Source organism: Labeo rohita, chromosome 9 (assembly GCF_022985175.1).
Source record: "Labeo rohita strain BAU-BD-2019 chromosome 9, IGBB_LRoh.1.0, whole genome shotgun sequence".
Lineage (NCBI taxonomy): Eukaryota > Metazoa > Chordata > Actinopteri > Cypriniformes > Cyprinidae > Labeo > Labeo rohita.
In genome coordinates this window covers 26,594,737-26,611,604 of record NC_066877.1, presented here as the reverse complement: position 1 = coordinate 26,611,604, position 16,868 = coordinate 26,594,737, and the positions used below count along the sequence as shown (strand labels likewise).

The following is a 16,868-nucleotide window of genomic DNA, read 5'->3' as shown; positions in this document are numbered from 1 at the left end:
CCATTGTGTTTCTAGGTAAACATGTTCAAGGAACTGTTTGAGCATTGAATTGGCATCTCTCATCTTTTACAGCATCTTTTTGAGGCCCTCAGGTTAAAAGAAGGTCAATTTTTTTAGACCTGTTAATTTAGGGCCCTGTGAAATCATTGTATTTTATTTTTTTCTGGATTCTATGTTTTATGATTTAATACAATTTTGTAGTCACAAATTGTGTCTAATGAAATTAATTAATAAAACTTTTAACAATTTAATCAGTCTTTCAAAATGTAATCAGATGAAAATCTAACAATTAATTTATAACAAAACTGCATTTTTAAGATTCTGCACAAGAGAATGAATTAAAACATGGGGAAAAACATGAAATAATATCTTGGATGTGTGATATATAATATATAATCCTTAATTTAATAATATTATTATAACTTTGAGAAGTACATTTCACGTTTCAGTTTATATTCAATGGTAGTGAAATGAATCAATAAAACTTTAACAATTTAAGCAGTCTTTTAAAATGTAATCAAATAAAAATATAAAAATTAATCTTTAACAAAACTGCATTTTTAAGATTCTGCACAACAGTGTGAATTAAAATACGGAGAGACAAAAAAAACATGAAAAATATGGAATGATATCTTGGATGTGTGATAAATAATAATTATAATAATCGTATTATTATATCTTTGAGACGTACATTTAATATGTTTCTGTCATAATTTCTTCAAGTAAACCAAAGGATGATTTTGGTGGTTTGTTGTGAAGATGATTTGACGGTAGTTTAGTGAAATTACTTAATAAAAGTTTAACAATTTAATTAATCTTTTAAAAATGTAATAAAATGAAAAATAATAATAATAGTAATTTATAACAAAACTGCAATTTTAGGATTTTGTACAACAGTATGAATTAAAACAGGTGGGGAAAAATACAAAATGTTAAATATTTTACCAAAATAAGAGGGATCACACAAAATGCTTGTTATTGTTTATTTGGTACTGACCTGAATAAGATATTTCACATAAAATATATTTACATATAGTCCACAAGAAAAAATTATAATTGAATTTATAAAAATTACCCAGTTCATAAGATATTTCACATAACCCATAATAAAAACGTTTATTTTTTTTAATATTACAAAACCTTGGATAGTGTCTTTCTGACACACTATTGCAATGGCCTGCTAATGTGTTACGCTCTTGATGAAGCAGCATCAGAGTTGTAAAAAAAAAAAAAAAGTGCTCTCTTCTCCGGTCCACACTGTGCTTATACTCTGTACAGGGTGTACCAATGTGTCCTCATACAGCTCCGTAGATGCTATTTCCAGCTGGTCTGCTCTCCGTACCTTCTCGTCGGAAGTCCTGTAACCCCACTTGACACAATCCTCGCAGCGCACATCAGTGATACCCCACGTACACGCGCAGGAAGTGCTTCCTGCAATGTCCCCGCAGCTATTAGAACAGTTCATTAGCCCAGATAAATGACTGAGGCTCTGACTGGCCTTCTAGCGCTGCTGCTAAAAAGAGCTCACGTCTCTGCCCATTAGCCGGACATGGCGGACGATGACAGCGGCAGGACCAGCCCTGTCACGCTGCATGGGTCCCGAGATGAAGCTTACGCTAACTGACGGCTGTCAGTGAGAACACTCCCCGATGTTAGCGCTTCCTCAGGGCTAATTCTGCCCCCCAACACGTACACACACACACATTCAGTGTCATCATTCACAGCAGGAGGCGCTCTGTCAGAATGAATGAAACTGTGTCTGCCTTAATGACAGGCACGGTGACGGCACCAGTATGTCACGGCGAGGGTCTCGCGGATGTGGTTGGATGGATTCGAGTCATCCCCATGATCATTATCTGTCTAGTAGAGGGTAGAGAGAGAGATAGTATAAAAAAAAAGAATAAGACAGAGAGCGAGAAAAAAGACCCTCTGGCTCATTGTGTCCTACTGCTGCCCAGACTGGTGCCCACTCCCAACACTTCAGCTAATGATTGTATGATGAGCCGAGTGGCTTGAGGTGACTCTACATCTAATGTTACATCACGACCACTTCACATTTCACCTGTTTTATTGAGACACCAACACTTTTCAGCAGAATCCTGTGGGAAGGGCTCTTTTTCATAAGATAACTGACCCTGCTATCTAAACCAATAACCATCTGGTCAGACAAACAATTTTTCTTGCAAGTTTTTACAAATATTGTACCAAAAAATACACTCTAGCCTTAATGGGTGCCTTAAGGTCAAAGTATACAGTACTTCATTTTTTACGTGTACACAAGGGTCCACGGACAGTGCTTCTGACGCGAATTTCATCACCAGAATAGTGCATGCGTACTGTGCGCATCGTACAGTTTTTGAAACCGCACATACTTTTGACGCACAGGTCACATGTGCGTTGACTTGGTTTTGCACTAATTAGTTATTCCACAAGGTGGCAGCACTGACCCGGGCCATTTCACAGTAGAAAACAAAACTAGAAGGAACAACAACAAAATAACGGAGACTGCAACAACAATAGACAGCCACACTGATGAGCACTGGTTTGAGAGGGTTAAGAGTTAACTAAGACTTTAGTTTAAAAAAGTACAAAGACATTTTTATCGGTCATAACTTCTGGAGAAAAATAGAGGAGATGATGGACAAAGATGAAGCTTCCTAGAGCGCATGTGTCAACTATGGAAAGCCAGCAAGCTCAACAATGTGTACACTTGAACACAAATTTGAACGTCTAAATTTGAACATCCTCGACGTGCACTGCAAAAAATGCCAAAATATCTAAAAATTCTTAAATCAAGAAGGACTTTCTAGACAAGCAAAAATTATTGTCTTGTTTTCAGAAAAAAAGAAATGAAGTTTAAGTGAGTTTTTGCTTAGAACAAGCAAAATAATCTGCCAATGGGGTAAGCAAAATAATCTTACTTCAAGCAGAAAAAAAAAGATTATTTTGCAGTGTGTTGTTTATACGTAGAATGTGTGTTGTTTGCGTATTGATTATGTATTGATTTTTCACGTGTTCTATGCGTGAAGAACGCGTTCCCAATGTGTTGTTTGCATGTTCAAATTTGCATGTTTTTGAGCTTTCTGGCTTTTCATAGTTGACCGTCTATGTTCGCATACACCTCAAATCGACTATACTTTCAAAGGCTACTCTTACAATTGTGACCCTGGACCACAGAACCAGTCATAAGTTGCACAGGTATATTTGTAGCAATAGCCAACCCATTGTATCTTTTTTTTATGCCAAAAATCATTAGGATATTAAGTATAGATCATGTTCCTTGAAGATATTTTTTAAATTTCCTACCATAAATATATCAAAACTTAATTTTTGATTAGTAATATGCATTGCTAAGAACTTTATTTGGACAACTTTGAAGGCGAATTTCTCAATAATTTTTTTTTTTTTTTTGCACCCTCAGATTTCAGATTTTCAAATAATTGTATCTCAGCCAAATATTGTCCTATCCTAACAAACCATACATCAATGGAAAGTCTTATTTATTTGTTTTTCAGATGATCTATACATCTCAATTTCAACCCTTATGACTGGTTTTGGGGTCCAGTGTCACAGTTGTGCAAAAATGAAGTATTCTTGGGCTGTTAGCTAACTAAACAGACAAAACGTGTAAACTCATTCTTGTCTGTCGTTAATTTCACAAAGCACATTTTTGTGACAATTCTATATTACAGATTTTGTCAGTTTTGATGTTAAAGTTGTTTGAAGTATGTATGTTAAAAGAACATTTTATTTAACTGTTTTGAGAAAAAAATGTTTAAAAAAGAATTTTTTTTTTTTTTTTTTTTTTTTTTTTTTTTTTTTAAAGTGTGGTTGTCACCACACTCATTTTCACCATTTGCCTCTTTTTTTATATACTTAATATTTTATGTAACTTTCTTCCTTACTGTTAAATGCTTATAAACACTGTGTACTTAATAAGTAGTGCAATTGCATTAAACAGACAAAACTTAGCTATCTGTCTAAAATTACTGATTTTAGTTTTTAGTTATCTAGGATACACACAGAGATTTTATTTCTGTACGATAAAGGATAATTTTATTTCAGTTTCTGATTGTTTTTCTATATTATATATAATAAATAATATGATTTTGTTTTGCTTATCCTTGTTTGCCGTTAATTTCATAAAGCAAATTGTTGTGATTTTGCTCACTTTTGATGTTAATGTTGTTTGAATTATTAAGTACTTTTTTATTTTCATTTTAATTTTAATCATTTTAATTAAATATTTTACTTCTGTATGGTAAAAGAACATTTTATTTTACTGTTTTGTTTTTTGTTTTTTTTAAAGGGTATTTTAATGTTTGGTTGTCCCCACACTCACTTTCACCATTTGCCTTTATTTATTTATTTATTTATTTATTTATTTAGTACATAATATTTTATGTCACTTTCTTTCTGACTGTTAAGTGCTTCTAAACAGTATTTAACAAGTAGTGCAGTTGCATTATGGGCCCTTACGCTTTTAATCAAAGAAACAGGTAACAAAAATACCTACTCTATTCCCAACCTCACACTATTCTCATACTCTCATACACTTAAAACAAAATGGTACAATATATACAGCGTATATATTTTTCCATCTTAATCTCTCTTTTTTTAATCTTGTTAATTGGTTTCCAGCACCTCCAGTTGATTCTTATTTGTTAATATTATGTTAAAGATTAATGTATATGCGTTATTCTTTCCGCAGTCCATTCGTGAGGTGACCGGCTATGTGCTTGTGGCGCTGAATCAGTTTGAGTATCTGCCCTTGGAAAATCTGCGCATCATCCGCGGCACCAGGCTCTATGAAGACCGCTATGCCCTGGCTATCTTCCTCAACTACCGCAGAGACGGCAACTTCGGTCTCCGTCAGCTTGGCCTTAAGAACCTCACAGGTACAATATAAGTCTATGAATCCATAGGTCACATGATCTGTGTTAATTTTTTTATTCTCAGTCCCTCTCTTGCTCTTCTTGTACTTAATGTACTTAATTGTGCAAAAATGACATTGCTTTGATCATCACGTCTTTGTTAAAGATGGTTTGTCGTTTGCTTTGATATCCACTTTTAATGCATCGATCCCCTCGTGAAATCACTCATCATGACATTAATAACTGCTGAGAATGCATGTCTGTCATATACAAACACATAGAGTAAATTTCACTGGTCCAGGCCTTTGTGAAGTCGGTGGGTGCTCTCCCATCTCTCTCGAAGGATAGAGAGGGGAAGTATTCATGAATATGGATATCATAATAAATTGATTTCTCACAACTTCCATCAGAAGTGCCTTAGCTGGTGTTTGAGCTGGTGGATGGATGAGGGCCGACGCAGGCAGTGAAATACAGCTAAATATCTGCACCTGGAATTGAATCCATAAAACTCAGTGAGAGGTTTGGTGGGGAACGCTGGAGCTTGACCAGCTTGATGATGGCACTGCTCTCATATGAACCAAGTCTTTATTATAGCTTAGATCTGTCAGTTTTGCAGGAGCGGTAAAGGCTAATAGACTTGCAGAGGCTGAAAGAGTTAGAGAGGGTGCACTGGATACTGTTTACATAGTACTGTAAAGTCTGTTGTAGCACAGTAAAGTTTAACTCTTTCTTTAGGCCATGTTTGTAAAATATATCATGAATATTTCAGTGGCAATTGCTTTAAGACTACTCTGGAAGTATGTATTTCCTGAAAATGTAAACAAATTTTTTCTATGTACAAATACTCTCTAAATACCATAAATACTGTATACACTATCGATTGGTGTCGTTAAATATTTTTACGTTTTTTTTCCCCCAGCCAAAACTATAATACTGTGATGCTTTTTGTACAGGATTCATTACCGAATAGGAGGTTAAAAAAAGTTTATTTATTTATTTTATTATGTGAAACATCTTTATTGTCACTTTTGATTAATTTAATAAATCCCTGCTAAATAAGTTTTTTTTTTCAAGAAAATAAAATCTTACTGACTTTTGAACTTTTGAACAATGATTTTTAATTTGTAATTTGTCAAACTCACAAAAGTTACGTAAAACCAGTAATATTGTAAAATATTTTTAGTTTAAATTGTAATATTTTAATATTTTTAAATGTAATTTTACTATAGTCTTCAAAGTAAAATTACTCCAGCGTTCAGAGTAATAATTTTCACTTTTTAATTAATGTCAACCTCTCAAAAACTGCATAAAACCAGTAGTTGTAAAACATTTTACAGTTTAAATTGTAATATTTTAATATCTTTAAATGTAATTTTACTCTAGTCCTTAGAGCAAAATTACTCCAGCCTTCAGTGTAATATATTTTTTTAATTAATATGTCAAACTCACAAAAGTTACATAAAACCAGTAATATTTTAAAAAATATTGTAGTTTAAATTTTAATGTTTTAATATTTTAAAATCTAATTTTACTCAAGTCTTAAGAGTAAACTTACTCCAGCCTTCAGATTAATATTTTAATTTTTGAATTGTCAAACTCACAAAAGCTGCATACAACCAATAATATTGTAAAAAAAATTGTAACAGTTTACCTTTTAATATTTTAATATTTTTAAATGTAATTTTACTCTAGTTTTAAAAATAAAATTACTCCAGTCTTCAGAGTAATATTTTTAATTAATATGTCAAACTCACAAAACATGACACCAGTATTATTGTAAAATATTTTAGTTTAAATATTAATATTTTAATATTTTTAAAAGTAATTTTATTCTAGTCTTCAGAGTAATATTTCTTATTATAAATGTTGAATCCAATCCATTTTATTTAGTATTCTTTAATGAATTAAAATAACATTATTCTGTGCCACTTACTTTCTTTTCAGTCAAATATTAAAAACTATCAAGGCCATTGTCATTTACATATATTCATTTTTATATCTAAAACAGTTTACAGTAAATCATCAGTTTGTGTTATCAAGTATTTATATATTTTTTTATCAGTTTGTGTTATCACATGGAATCAAACCCATGACCTTGTTGAATAACTTATACGTTTAAAATATATAATGTAAGTTAAATCTTTTTTTCACTATAGGATTGCTCATTCTTCTTAAAGGAAGAAAGCATGATGTATTTCCCATTTAGACGAGAAATAAAGACATGAGGGTAAACGTCCTTTCCATTCGTTGCTCTAATTACTGCAGTTTGTCTGTGAAGGACCTCTTTTCAACAGCCCTGCTCTTTGTTCCATCCCTTTTGCGTGCTGCCTATTAAATATTCTTTAATATTGTTCGGTTAGAGTGCATTAAAATGTTGTTCATTTCACTGCAAGGTCATACATGCAGTATATGCTCATTCAGAGGCTTTTCAATTCAGAAGTTTTTGAATCAGTAGCTAAATTTAAATGCATGCCTCACCATGAGGTTAAAAAAATATGAGGCCCAACATAAGACAGACACCAAACCTCTATGGAGTCTGACGCTGTAGTAAACAAACATTACGTACAAATGACAGTGTTTAACATCTAATTTGACAGATGCATGTTGCATAATTCAGAACAGAGATGGTGAGTTGGGGGGGTTTGATTTTTTTGAACGTTTCTCTGTACTTTCTGCTTCACTGCCAAGGCCGGTTGGAAATGTCTCTTACTCACAATACCTGATTATTGCTGTTACACAACAGCCTCGCTTCCTTCTGATTGGTTAAAAGCACATATAAGTGCATTGGCCTGACATTTACCATGCCCTGCTTTTGTCTTCTTTAAGAAATGACAAGTGGTATGTTTCTCCTCAGCTGTTCCTCCAGACACATCAATGGCGGCACAGTCTATAATAGCTACTGGAGATGGTGGTGAGAATTGTCTGTTTATTATGGCTACACTTTGGAAACTTAACAGGACCAGAACTGCATTAGATCAAACTGGTAATCTTAACCAGTGGTGATTACCAGTCAGTCTTCAGTGTGTGTAACCAAGATGCTGTTGGGCTCAGAATTGTAGGCAGTGCCACTTACTTTCTTTTCAGTCCAATATTGAAAACTATTAAGGCCATTGTCATTTACATATATTATTTTGTATTATCAAAAATAGCGTGCAGTGTTTATAGTAATCATCTTATCAGTTTGTGTAATCACATTGATTTAAATCCATTACCTTGTTGAATAACTTATATGTGAAAAAAATAATTATGGTAGATATCAAATGTGGCTTTATTTATTCTACACAAATGGTTGCTAAAACTTTTTTCCACTGAATTGTGATACACATTCTTTTTTTCTTTTTTTTTTTTAAATAAGTTTAACCACCATGAAGTTTAATAAATAATTCAAATACGTTTAGATATGGAGTTTAAAGGTGTTTTCTTTCTTTTTCTTTCTTTCTTTGTTTGTTTGTTTGTTTGTTTGTTTGTTTTAATGTTAAATACTTTTGTCTATATAGACTACCATTCAGAAATTTGGCGTTTGATTTTTTTTATTTTTTTGATCATTTTTTATTTTATTTTATTTTATTTTATTTTAATTGTTTTAATTTATTTTAATTAATTAATTTATTTATCTTACACTTCTTACACTGAAAAACAGTTTTCACTCAGAAGACATAAATAATTATAAATAATAACTAGAAATAATAATATAAATCATTACAAAGAATTGCCAAGTAAGATATTAATAAATATAAATAATATTGGCAAGCAAGACAATAAATATAAATAATATCGGCAAGTAAGACACAGAATATAAGTAAATATAAATAATAATACAAATAATTGCAAAGAATCAGCAAGTAAGACACAGAATTACAGTTTTGAAATAGAAAGATTTTATTTTATTAAAAATAGAGGGGGGGAATCAACATTTTATTAATTCCCCTGATGGCAAAGCTGAATTGAAGTCCAAAAGCACAGAATTTATTTCAAAATAGAATTTTAAAAATGTGATAGTCTTTTAATCAATTTAATGCATCCTTGTTGAATATAAGTATTAATTTTTAAAAAATTCTGACCTCAAACATTTGAACAGTATTTATCTGTAGATTACAATAATGGACAACCATAACTGCTAAAAAATGTTTATCTTTATTGCAATGCAAAGTGCTTTGAATAGTAGTATATGCCAAATGGTTGTAAATGTGTAGTGTATCCCAGCTTAAAGGAGAAGTCCACTTCCAGAACAACAATTTACAAATAATTTACTTACCCCCTTGTCATCCAGTATGTTCATGTCTTTCTGTCTTCAGTCGTCAAGAAATGATGGTTTTTGAGGAAAGCATTTCAGGATTTTTCTTCATATAATGGACTTGATTGGTGCCCTGATTTTGAACGTCCAAAATGTAGTTTAAATGCAGCTTCAAAAAGCTCTAAACAATCCCAGCCAAGGAAGAAAAATGACATGAAAAATGACATGAAAAATGTCTTATCTAGCAAAACAATCTGTCATTTTTTTTTTTTTTTTTTTTTTTGAAAAATAAAAATTTGTATACTTTTTAAGCACAAAAGCTTGTGTAGCACAGGCTCTGGGATGCGCGTTCTTGAGTGATTCGTTCATTTTTAACAGATCTTTAATGTGACTCGGGAAGAACGAGTCGTCTCGGGGAGTGATTCATTCAGTCGTTCATGCGTAACATCCTATTAGGTTCTGCACTGGAATTAGTTCACCTGTTTCAAGTCTTCGGGTTTTTCGAGTTGTTCGTTCATCTTATGAGGCTGTCACGAGATGAACAAACGGCTCAAACCCAAAAACTTTGTGAAGTGCGGTGAGCTAATCATACAATAAAGACCCAGGTAAACAATGAATTAATGTTTTCTGTTTCTTATAGCATTATAGTTTTGTCTTGTTTGTAGTGTGATCAACGTTTGTGTAAGCAGTAGATGTGTTAGGGATGTAACACGTAACATTTTAATTATATTTTGTTAAAATGAACGAAATGACTCGAAAAAAGATTTGTTCATTTTGCTACATGACTCAAAGGTCTGAGTCGGTAAAATGATCCGAACTTCCCATCACTACTACGAATCACATCTAAGTTCATCGTCTGTGTACTCTGGCTCAAAAAGGTAGAGAATGGCGAAAAACTCCATCTTATTTTCTCCTACAACTTCAGAATCGTCCGACATCGTTGTAGCTTTTTGTTTGTAAACAGCGTTTGACTTGCTTGCACTTAGTTAGTCTTTGCGCGTTCGCTTTGTAAACACTGGGTCTGTAGTTCTGCCTACGTTCCTCACGACCTTTTCGGGGCACCAATCAAGTCCATTATATGAAGAAAAATCCTGAAATGCTTTCCTCAAAAACCATAATTTCTTTACGACTGAAGACAGAAAGACATGAACATCTTGGATGACAAGGGGGTGAGTGAATTATTTGTAATTTGTTGTTCTGGAAGTGGACTTCAATATGCAGAGTCAACTACAAATCATTTGTAGTTTTATTCCTAGAAGACTGGCAGACAAATGAATAAAAAGCAACATTGTAAACAGACTGGATTTCTACACCTCACATTTTGTTTCTTTTTTTTTTAGTTTTTTAGTTTGAATAAAGTCTGTATCTGTGCCGAAGGGCAGATTATGATGTGCAATCTGCTTAGATAGTTAACCCAGCGCACATAAATGGTTCAGGAACACTGTCTCGCACTTTTGGAACAATGTTTCTGGTCCATGAAACATCTTCATTTCACTTGCTCTGACTAGGCAAAGGAAATAGAGCAGAGAGAGAGAGACATGGCATAGCAGGTCGGGTAAATAATTCAAGCCGCGTGTATTGTTCCATTTACCCAGTCCCTCTTCTAGAGTCCACTCGACGCAGCATACATAACCCAAATGCCAGATTGCAATGCTTACATCACTTAAAGCCTAACTGTGTTGCATTTCATGCTGTATTCTTGGAAGATGACAGTGTTTAGGAACGTCCAGAAGACCAGGTGCTCCCAGAGGAGCGTGATCTCCTGTCTTAGGCAGACTAACAGGGAACAGCAAGTGGAGTCAGGGAACGTTTGAAATCCCAGCCAAGCCCACAGGGAAGGAGACAACACAGAAGCTCTGCTTTCTCGTTTACTCTCTCTCTCTCATCTGTCTCTTCCTTTGCCTTCATTTATTATTTTCCTGTTCACCCAATTTTCTTTGTGAAATCTGCTGTTGCTGCCCCCTTACCTTTAACTGTATCTTTCTCTTGCTTTCATTGAGGAGTATCCACCTTTTTCCTCAATGCGGATGTAAGCCTATTGGTGAGACTTCCGGTTCATTAACTGCTATAGGGAAATAACGAGAAGTATAACAACGTGCAGTAACTGGTAAAACAGTTTGCACTACAAACCAGTGTGTTCATAATTAAGATAATACATTAAAATAATATGGTAAGACACACCAATTTGCAATATCAAGCAGCAAAACGAGCTGTTTTGTACAGCTAAAAATAGCTGGATATGGATGAGACTGGAATCCTCATACATAAAATTTACAGAAGAAGAAGGTGGATAGCGAGGGATTTTGGGGCTTGAAGAAACTGCATGTGCAATGTTAGAGATAGAGACGATCATCAAAAACAATAATAATCAAAAAGGGAGACAATGTGGAGACATTTTTTTTTTTAAAACACTTAAGCAAACAATAGCCTTTAAAAGTACTTTAAATACATATATAATAGCAATGAGGCAATGATAATTGGTTCAAATAAAGTATCAAAAGCAACTAGTCATATGGTTCTATTGAACAAAACTGTGAAAATACATTATGTATTATAAACAACAGAATTAATGTACATTATGCATAATATCAAATGCCTGCAGAGGGCACCATACTATATATTGGCCATTATAATATATTATATTTGGCCGTTTCTTTTACGATAGAAATGCTACAGCCACTGTAATTTCATAAATATGTGGACATCAAAACATGTAAACTCAAGGTGAGGGTTTGAGCTTTTATTTTGAAATCGCGACTGAGAAAGATAATAATGTATTCTCCTGTGTTTGCGCAGGTTTATAAATGGTTTACCTTATAAATCTAATAAAATGGTGCACATTGTTCCCAGATGAACGTCATAAGCAACTCATAGCTTATGCAAAGATGTAGTTATGCAAATGATAACAGATTGTGTGGAGCGTTTATTGTGAACGGAGCTGCTCTGAGATGCACATAACTTAAAAATAAATAAAGCACATATTAAACCCGCAGCGCATATAGTTATTTAACTGAATCGTACCGTGTGTGAATTCGCAATAGCATTATGCTTTATTATGATTTTTTGTGGATTTAATATGACATGCAGCATTGGAAAATAGTCTAATAATGTGTTTCATGATTTCTCATCCGTGGAATTCGCTACTTCCAGTATTTTGCTGGTTGCTCGACATTGGAAACTGCAGTTTGGCTTCCCAGCGTATTTGGGACTTACACAACAGGTACAAAGCAGTGACTGTAGTTATTTCCACCATGGTTGATAGCACCTTGTTGTTATTCGCACAAGTGATGTGATGCGTGTATTTGCTTCGCATTTGGCGGGAACAACAAAGTGCGATCAACCATGGTGGAGATAACTACGATTGCTGCTTTGTACCTGTTGTTACATTTTACTGCTGCATATACACTGACATTTTTTTTAAATTATTGATAGCAGCATCTCTGTAGCCATGCTGATAAAATACAACTGCAACTGATTTTAACTGTTTTCTTTGCTCCAGATACCTATATCATAAATTTCGAGATAGAATAACGCATCGTGTTGATATTTTTCAACTTGTGCAGAAGACACAATTGAGGCAAATATCCTACCTGGTCTCAAAAAAGTACCTGGGGGCATTTTGTCGTGAGACGTGAAATACGTAACAATAAGTACATTTCACTGCAGTTTCCAAAAAAATTAACACTAGAGGCAGTAAAACTCAGACACCTTTTACTCCTTTTCACACAAAGTATGATGTACAGTTTCGATTAATAAAGTGCAATGTTCACACAATTATTTGAAGAATATGATATGACTTATGACTTAAAAACAATTTTAATATGCTGGGAGATTTGAAAACCGATGCTTTTGAATGTTAGCATCACATATTCGGCTTCATATCTTTGGATTTTCATAGACGTAGGTTTGTTCGATAGCTTACGCAGTACGAAGATGTACTTGAGAGGTGAAGAGCTCCTGTATGAATCCTGTGTAACTACAGTTAGACAAAACAGTTCAAATCTGCACACAAGGAAGATTTAAATGGCACACTTGCGTCAACAAATGCGTTTTTATATCAGTTTATTCACACTATCGGGTAGGTTTAGGGTTGGGTTTGGTGTAGGGCATGTTTCCAACACAATAGAACATTAACTTTTAGCAACAGTCCCCGGTTATTTGAACTCTGAGCCATGTACTTGAAGCAACATAATAAAAACATAGCAATACGTACCTATATCAGTGAATAAATACATGCCAGGGTTCACGTATTGAACCTGTGTTTTAGCGCCACTCAGTAGACATTTCTCTTTGAAATTGCTGTGAAGTGTGCAGTAAGGTACGTAAAAATGGTGTTGCAGAAAAGTACCTGGCACAAATTTGCCTCTATTGCATTGACTTTATATGTATTCTGCTTGTGTGTATTCTACTTGTGTGTATTGGTGATGTGACGCAAATGTAACATTTCATCAAAGTTTACTACTACTTGTTGGAAATACTAGGTTGGAAATAAAATGACACTTTAAAGCAACAGCTAAGTTAGTTTCGTAGCTATTTTTAGTGACTTACTCCCAACACTTTTTTTAAATGTTGAACTCAGTCAGCTCCCTGTAACCCTGAGACAGATCAAAGCTGGAACAGAGCCCAGCAACATCTCTCTCGCTTTCGCTATCGACTATCAGCTTGTCAGACCTACACATTACGAGTCTTTTGATCCCCTGTCACATTATCATGTCATTCCTCTCATAGTAGTTCTCCAGAGATGTGTAAAGTGATCAATACCATCCATAAATGATATCTAAGAGAATAAAGGCTATTAACTGCTCTGGGTCTAATCCCGAATCCGATCAAACCGGCTTGTCGGCATCGCCACAACAGCTGAAATCCATGGGGGTAGAAATTGCCCTGGATAAAATCAATTTGTCGCTGGTATATTCTGATATTGCTCTATTGATTTTTGGAGAGGTGGTGTGTGGGAGACACAGTGATGTGGTGCTTGGGCTCTGGTCGCAGGACTTCCCTTGTGACTGGCTTTCAAACGTCCTCCCTGCTGGGTTATTAAGTCGGAGTCAATGGAGTGAGCTATTTGAGCTATTCATTTAAATGCGAAGTGGAACAACGCTACATTCAATTTGCCTTGAAAAGCATTTGAAACGTTTGAATGTTGTTGATTAAGGATTTTTTCATTACATAGTTTTCTCTTTTTTCATTTCTTTCTAATAGTTTTTAGCTTTTTACATCTCCTATGTCTTTTCAGCTGGTCTCCACAACATGATGTGATTTGTATAACCGACGACGTTCCTTTTTTTTGTTGTTTTTACAGTGTTTAATGTATAATGAATCAAATGCTACATTCAAACATTTTAATGTAACAGTGAATAAATAGCGCAATGTTATAATGAATTATAGCTTACTATTATTTCTGAAAAGATATAATGGATAAGAAATGTGCATCGCAATGTGTTGTGCATACAGGCTTCAGCTTCTGTCAGTCCAGAAAGAGCTGTGTCCTCTTGTGTTCGTATCCTCAAAAGCCTCGAGAGGCAGGTGATTTGTAATAATTATACCTTGTCCCACCGCTGAGGCAAAGGTTAAACTTCGCATCCTTTCTTTGACATTTCAAAGTTGTGTTCTGTTGTCATTTTCAAAAGAATTAGAATATTTTTTTCATGCGTAGACAAACATTTTTTACTCAACATTTCTGCAGCTTTGTTTTTTTTTTTTAAGCCAAACACAAATGCTGTTTAGATAGTAATTACCTCACAATAATAACAGCCTCCATAAGAACACATGGGTGTGTAAATTGAACACAGTTTTTCTCTTTGTGTTCTCCGTCTTTTAGAGTTTTTGTAGTTCTGTGTCCTTTTCTTTCTCTTTCTTTCTCTTTTGCCCTTGATGACAGCTTTTGATCACATTCTTTTCTTTTCTACCCAGAATCCAAATAGAAAATGATCAATGTCAAATGTGTGTGGTTCATGTGCACTCATCCATTTAATGATCTGTTTGTTGGTTCATTTCTTGATTTGTTTCCTCATCAATTTGTTTGATCCTTTTCTTCATTTGTTCATTAATTAGTTCATTTTTATTATTTATTTTATATACAAGCTATCAGCTTTTTTATTTTAATCTGAAAAGCTGTAGTAACTTATGGCATTGTGGGTACATCTTTATAACTGCATTCTTGTAAAGGAAGGGTGCGACTAAGCATTTACTTACTTTACTTTCCTCTCAGGAAGTGTTTTATTATTATTTGATCTGCAATTCATAATTTAGTCTTTGATTAGCCGTATTATTTGATATTATCATGAATCTCTGATTGCCTCTTACACACTCAGCGTTGTAGTTGCGCTGCTCATTATTCTTATTTTCAGCTGTGGAAAATGGGTTTCAACTTCCTGTCCTTCATGCAAGCTATTTATTTTCCTGCCTTTTAGAACAAATTATCTTGAAAGAGGACTTTGTTTTTGTCAAGGTTTGTGTCTGCGCCGTCTCAAGGTTCTGATTTTGTACTGTACGCTAGTAATTTTTTAGGATGTTATGGATTGTTCTGTCGTCTTTCTGGCCGTCTTTAACTTGATCAGAGGCTTTTTGTATTAGGTAATGGTGGGTTTTTGTGAAGTTCATGGCCTTTTGTTCACTACAAAAAAACAAAACAAAACAAACAAACAAAAACACACATACACACTTTCAGCTTTGCTCCTAACCACTTCTTAAAGGAGTCCTATTATGCTCTTTTACAAAATTTTTTGATTTTGTTTTAGGGGTGTACTTGAACATGCTCTCATGCTTGGTGGTTCGAAAAACACATTATTTTTCACATAATTTACATTGTTACAATACCTTTCTCCCAGCCTGGCACAAATGGCTCGATTAGTTCCGGGTTTGATGAAGGCCCGCCTTCTGAAAAAACAAAATGTGTTGTGATTGGTTAGCTGTCCCAGTGTGTTGTGATTGGTGAATAGCTTAGATGGCGTTTCAGTACTGCCACGCTCCTTGCCAAAGCAGCAAGTTCTGTCTGCTACGTTATAGTTAAGGATATATTAAATTATAGCTGAAGCTACAGTAGTGTTGGGTCCTATCGTCAGCCTGCCAGATCGCAATATATATTATTATCGTGCAAATTTATTTATTTACATACTTAGTTTCATTGCCCGAAACCAGCTCCAGCATAAGGCTAAAAGCAGCCAAATGTTTTTAATATGACTGTTTGTATTTAACATGACAACAATTGAATAAAAACATTATAAGTTACTAATTATAATGCTTACATTTCCTTAGTTATTCAAAAAGCAGCTACAGAAAACGAGCAAAGAACATTAACATTGTCAAAGAACATCATCATTAATTAGTCTAGCCTAGTCTAATGCATTTTAAAAGTTTATGCATTTTAAAAAACACTTACATTCTAAGTGAAACTATTTGCACTGTATAATGAATAAATCTCTTACCACACACTGCAGACATCTGCGGCGCATTACACTGTAAAAAACAATTTGTTGAGTCAACTTAAAATAATTTGTAACCTGGTTGCCTTAAAATTTTAGTTAGTCAACTCAAAAAAAGCTTATTCAACTTGAAATGTTAAATTATACTAAGTGACAACTTAGATATTTGATTTGAACCAACTTAAAATTTTAAGGCAGCTGGGTTACTTACCCATCTGTTAAGTTTAGCAAACACAAATATCTAAGTTGTTACTTAGTACAACCCCCCCCATTCTGTTCTGTTCAAAACCAGTAAGACCTTCATTCATCTTCTGAATACAAATGAAAATATTTTTA

At 34.0% G+C, this 16,868-nt stretch overlaps 1 protein-coding gene across 3 annotated transcripts in view; it reads left to right on the top strand.

Annotated features, from left to right (window-relative positions):
• LOC127170958 (receptor tyrosine-protein kinase erbB-4) overlaps window positions 1-16,868 on the top strand; it is a 391,542-nt gene that overhangs the window by 225,695 nt on the left and 148,979 nt on the right. For all 3 annotated transcript variants that reach the window (XM_051119332.1, XM_051119331.1, XM_051119330.1), the window contains exon 3: window positions 4,712-4,898. In XM_051119332.1, the coding sequence (XP_050975289.1) occupies window positions 4,712-4,898 (187 nt within the window). The remainder of the gene's footprint in view (window positions 1-4,711; window positions 4,899-16,868) is intronic.